At 50.3% G+C, this 6,000-nt stretch overlaps 1 protein-coding gene across 1 annotated transcript in view; it reads left to right on the top strand.

Moving 5' to 3' along the window:
* The first annotated feature begins 1,468 nt into the window (after positions 1-1,468).
* Positions 1,469-6,000, top strand: part of B4GALT5 (beta-1,4-galactosyltransferase 5) — a 71,795-nt gene continuing 67,263 nt past the window's right edge. The window contains exon 1 of the mRNA XM_052650581.1: positions 1,469-1,583. Within this exon, the coding sequence (XP_052506541.1) occupies positions 1,469-1,583 (115 nt within the window). The remainder of the gene's footprint in view (positions 1,584-6,000) is intronic.

Below are 6,000 nucleotides of genomic sequence, written 5' to 3'. Positions count from 1 at the left end.
GAGGAGCCTGGCGGGCTGCAGTCCATGGGGTCGCTAGGAGTCGGACACGACTGAGCGACTTCACTTTCACTGGTCAAGGGTACCTTGAGGGATGGATCATTTTTTAAAGATTTTATTTATTTATTCATTTTTGGCTTATGCGGGCTTTCTCTAGTTGCGGCGAGAGGGGGCTTCTTACTGCTGTGGATTTAGGGCGCGGGCTCAGCAGTTGTCGTGCACGGGCGTAATTACCCCACAGCATGTGGAACCTTCCTGAACCAGGGATCAAACCTATGTCCCCTGCATTGGTAGGTGAATTCGTAACCACTGTCCCATCAGGGAAGTCTGAGTCATTTTTTATTTAATCCCTTACTGCAAGGCTTGGGTGGATTGCTTCTCCATCCAGGAGCCTCACTCTTCATTTGTACAATAGGAATAATAAGAGCACACATCTCAAGGTTGCTGGGGGTGAATTAATGAGGTAAGTAAAGGCCAGTGTCTCTCAAAGGCAAGTCTTCCCTTTGGTGACTGTTATCATTAAGCTCCTTAGGAGTCTTTGGGATGTGGAATCTGCCCAGAGCTACAACCTGTCCTTGGATTTTATCCATGCTGGTCTTGAGTCAACCTGGGGTCAGATCAAGCTTTTTTAACCTCAGGGCTTTGGCAACTGCGTTCACCCTTTGATGTGACTCCTTAGGGAGGGCTTCCCTGACGTTAGTCCCCCTCAAACATATTCTCCTGCTTTATTGTGTTCACATCACTTATCAGTACCTGACATTATGAATTGATCTTTCTTTTTCTCCTCCCATTTGAGTGTTAGCTTCAAGAAGAGAGATTTTGCCTGTTTTATCCTATGTAGCATCCCGAGCGCCAAGACATGCTCACTCACCCGTCTGACTTGCAATAAACGGTAAACCGAATGGATGATTGAATGAAAGTGTGTACTGAGCCCCCGTGCCTACAATCCCCACTCTCCTGTCGCAGTGGGTGACCAACGTCAGACATTGCAGACTGCCCTGGGCTCCCAGGTTGGGGGGGTCCGACGGGCACTTCAGCGACGCTCCCCAAAATCCAGGGCGGCGGCCGTTCCGGTGAGAGGGGCTGTCGCCATTTGGCGACGTTCCCCCGCGGGCCGCCGCGGGGGGCCGCACGGCGTGGGGAGCGCGCGGTGAGCGCGCGCGCGGGTCTTTTGCGACGGTGCCCGGCGGCGCTGGCCCCGCCCCCGGCCCGCCCCCGCGGCCCGCCCCGCCCCGCCCCCGCCGCTGCGCTCTCCGCCGGGCCGCTCAGGCCCCCGCCCGCTTCATGTGGCCGGGCCCGCGGCGGCCGGCGGCTGGGAGGGCGCGGCGGCGGCAAGAGGCGGCCGGCGAGGCCCGGGAGGCGGAGGCCAAGGCCCGCGCGGCGGCGGCGGCGGCGGCGGCCCGGGAGGCGGCAGACGGGGAGCGGCGGGAGCAGGCCCGGCCCGGCGCCCGAGCGGCGGCCCGGCTGCAGCATGCGCGTCCGCCGGGGGCTGCTGCGGCTGCCGCGCCGCTCGCTGCTCGCCGCGCTCTTCTTCTTCTCGCTGTCGTCTTCGCTGCTCTACTTCGTCTATGTGGCGCCGGGTATAGGTAGGAGTGGGATCCGGGTCCCCGGGGTGGGGGGTGCCGTTCTGATCTCCGCGGGGGGAACTCCGGGAACCCACCGCCCCGCCCCGGGGGACCCCGGCTTTCGGAGGACACCCGGTTGGGAGGCGACTCGGAGCCTGGCGCTAGGAAGACCACGGGGACTCCGGGCCGATCCTCGGGAGACCCCCCCCTCCCCCCGCCGCACGCCGCACGCCGGGCCCTCGGGGGATCAGGACCTTGCCGCCCTCTGAACCCCGACGGGCTCCGGAGCCCCCACCCCCCCGTCAGCCTCCCGCCCACCCCCTGCCCTCCTTCAGCCCCATCTCCCGGCGCTAACCCTACGGTGCCTTCGCGCGCGCGCGCGCACACCGACACACACACACACACCCGCTTCGTGCTGGGACGCCCCCTGTTCTGGCCCCGGCCTCCCCAGAACCCCTACTTCCCGCTGCTCGCCTCGAGAGCTCCCGCCCCGGGGTCTCCTCCAGCCCCGGTTCCCGGCATTCCGCGGACACCGAACCCCCCCGCAGCCCGCCCGCCCCTCCCCGCGGAGCCCCGGTGCTGGCGTCTCCCGGAGTCCCAACCATCCCGGTTCCCATCCATCCTTCTCTCCGCTCGCCGGCGACTCTACCGTTTCCTGCTCGCTCGCCCTCCCTGCCCTTTCTTCCCTCCACTTTCCCTGGTTACATCCTCCTCCTGGTCCTCCGCCCCAACGCACACATCCTCCTCCGAATGGCCAGATCGCTTTCCTCGCCGGGTGCCAGCCCCCCGCTCCCCCCGAGTTCCACCCCCCCATTCAATCTGCAAGCCCCGGAGCGTCCCACGCCGCCACTCCATCCCCTCCCCTGCCCCGCCTACCCCCAAGGGCACACCCTTGTCATTCCCGCTCCCTGCCCTCCTGCCTATCTTTCCCCAGCCCTCACCACCCCTCTCTGGTCCTCAGCCAGTTTCTTCTCATCTGAAGTCTTAGGGGAAGGGGTGCTGTGTGGCCTCTTCCTTTCTTCCCTTCTTTCACTTCTGGAGTCTCCTGGCGTTAAGGGTAGAAGGGGACCTGTTCTGGGGCCGGGGCGGGGGTGGACGGCCCTAGAGCAGGGGCTATGACGAGGGCCTCGGGGAAATGGTGCAGGTGGGAAGGAGGAGCGTGGAGAAAAGATGGAATGGATGCTGATTCTTCTCTCAAAGGCTTAGCTTTTAAAGGAAAGGCAGCTCTGGAGAAACTGAGCCCTGCCCAAGTAGAGGCTGTCTAAGACCACAGAGCAGATATCAGGGAGGAGAAGAAAGATACCAGAAGGAAGTAGCAGCGTGAGGGTTAAGGTCAGGGAACTTGGAGGTCAGACTTGGATTGTGGTCCCTGCCCAGTATGACCTTGAGCAAGTTACTTAGCCTCAGCTTTTCTCTGTAAAATGGGGGTGTGCATTAGGATGAAAAAACCTCATAGGGTTTTAAAGCTGGAAGTAGATAAATACCCTTTTAAGGTACTTACTATTGTACTTGATGCTTGGAGAGTTTTAAAAGAAACAGCTATTGTATGTAGCTTTTGAGAAAGAAGAGAGTAGATGGAAGGTATGTATTTGCCTGACTTGGCATGAAAGGTGAGAAATGATCAGAAGATGCTGTTGGAGGTGGGGCAGTTTTGCTCTAAAGAGTCTGGACTATTTGGATGTTAGGAAAGGGTTGATGGTTTAACTAGAGAAAAACCCTTTAGGATTGAAGTAATGATTAGTGCCTTTTTGTTGACCTGTCAACACTGAACTAGCTGAAGAGAGATATTTCCAGATACAGCAAAAGATTCTTTCCTGATTTTTTTTTTTTTTTGAAGAGCATATTTCATTTGGTTAATATTGATGATTTGAACTGCAAACTCGATCTCGAAAATAGAACAGGTAACATCAGGTTGCTGTGACAGTGTTTTAGGAGAACCATCTCCCTCTGGGAAGGAACTGTGGGTGGCCTGCTGAGGTAGGAATTTGGGCAGAATAAGAACAGGTGAGTAATTAGGGGAATTAATTGAGAAAAGAGTTCATTAGCATATTGGATATTAGTCTCTAATAAAAATGAGTGTAAAATGATGGATTTGAACCCAGAGGCAATCTTGGAGCCATAAGCCCTTTTGTGAAAGGAACAGGTTTTTTCCTGGTGTTGATGCGTATATCAACTATGTCTAAATGGAAAAATATATCCCACTGGGTTGGTAATCACCCTGTTGATTAGAGAGATTAGAAGCAAAGAGAGATTCTGAAACAAAATGGAACTTATCAACTTAATTAAAATTCTTCAGAGGTAGATTTTTAGGTCACTGGAACCCCAGTGTAAAGCAATGGGCTCTACCACACTTCAATTCCTACCTCACTGGTAACTGAAAAAGATGGAAATCACTGAAATAGTCACTAATTTCTCCTTAAGTATAAGTCTTCTAAAGGGCAGATCAACTTGGGATTCAACTTCTGTTAGTCGGAAAAGGGGAGTGGTGGGAAGGATGTGGAGTTGTTTTCAGATTCTCACATTGAGGAGTTTGGTAGTTTTCTTTATCTTGGCTTTCCTGTTAACCAACTTAATTTTTTAAAATCAGCTTTGGACAGAGTGGCAAATCTTTTCAAAAGGTTAAGGCAAACTAGAGAAAGAGAAGCTTTTTATATGCCTTGGGCTGTGAAGACTTTATTTGAGACAATTATTAAAATAGCTTAGAAAATAATATTAGATGATATTCGTGTGAAATTTCCATTTTTGCAGGTCAAAACCAGTTGTATGTCGGCAGTTTGATATAGCTCAACCTAATACATTTTCAACTAATGACAATTCTGTGTTCTGGCATAACGGGAAGTATGAGACTTGTATTTCCTTCCAGGTTTAATTTTTTCCAGTCCTGCTTTTGGTTTGCTTTGTATACCCTGTGGCCACGTTGTGCTCAAGGGCTAAAGGGAAGTCCTTAATCCAAGAGTGTGTTACAGCTATACTTGGAAATAGGCAGACTTGAATTTGAGATGTGAGAAAAATCACATTAGTTATAAATATTTTAAAGTTGCTCACATGTAATATAGCCCAGCTACAGTTTCAGCATAACTATTGTTGATATTTTTGAGATCTAACGCTGGCTCTCAATATCAGTGACCCATATAGTCTGAGAGTGAAGGGAAATTTTCCTGGGCTTGGGGGTCATCTGAAATGGGGGTTCCTGGTACCATTTGACTTAGAAAATTGGATGTGAGGAGGATCACTAAATAGGGCTATAATGTGTTTGTAACAAATACAGAGTGCTCTTAGCTACTTTGATATCCCCATGCTGATCCAGTTTAAGTAATTTAAAAATACAGCTTCGTTGGCCATTATGTTTTTGTTATTAAATCAAAAGTAGTGTTTTAACATCAGCAGCTTAAAAGTAGAAATGAAAAGGATGGGGCAGAAGTGTCCAGGAGGTGGGGGTTTTAAAAAAGGAAGAGGAAAGGAATGTGGTTAGGAAAGTGCATAGGTGCCTCTTCTCTGTAGCCCCCTCCCCCCTGCAGCCTGAGTGGTTACTGTTGATTTCATCACTTGTTTCACCTGCACTGTTGAAATATCCCTGTTCCTTTCAGAATTCTGGAGAGAACTTTGGACTTATTTATGATCTTTTAACTTAGAAAAAATCCGAGAGCTCAGAGTACCTCTGTTCCAGTCTGACCGGGTCTTTTAGAAGATAAGTGAACTGTTTATGGATGTACATTTGAAGGGCTGATTTTTAAACTCTTATGAAGTTTATGGTGCTGTCACATGGGAAGGTTGTTACAGCAGTTACTCACGTTTGCAAATCGTTTCAGTTACTGAATTTGAGACATGCCTGTGCGTTGTTAGAGCAGTAGTTTATATACTGAGGACATTTTATTAAAGTTCCTCTGTTTAATTTTGCTTTTGATTATTGAGGAAAAGAAAGGAGGAGTGATTTTTCCCTTTGGGCCTGCTTAGTTCCAAGACAAGTTTGATGTATGGTTGGCTTTTGGAAGGCAGAAATCAGTCATTTCAGTCCCACCTGATTTGACCAGATGACCTTGAGCAAGTTCCCTTGATTCTTTGATCTTATCCTTGGCCACAAAACAAAGCTGTTTGAAAAACAAGAACTGCGTCTTAGCCAAACTTCTAGTGAGTTTTTTTGTATAGAAAGTTGATAATTCATGTGCATTCTATATGAGATTTGGACCTAAGATTCTAGGTAAGATACATGTTTTATATAATCAAATGCAACCTTTTCTAGTAACCCCAGGAAAATTTCAGATCCCCTCCTAAGTGTAGTATGAAAATTGTTGTTTTTCCTCACCTGCAAGTGGCCTCAAAATGCTTGGGTGTACTTAGTTCCTGAGCTTTTCTGGAGTGAAATAGGCACTGTGAATGTGGGTTATTTAGAGAATTAAAAGGCACCACCCTGTTACAGGACCTGCTTCTCCCCACTGGC

Source organism: Budorcas taxicolor, chromosome 13 (assembly GCF_023091745.1).
Source record: "Budorcas taxicolor isolate Tak-1 chromosome 13, Takin1.1, whole genome shotgun sequence".
Classification (NCBI taxonomy): Eukaryota; Metazoa; Chordata; class Mammalia; order Artiodactyla; family Bovidae; genus Budorcas; species Budorcas taxicolor.
This window is presented reverse-complemented; position numbering and strand designations above follow the sequence as displayed.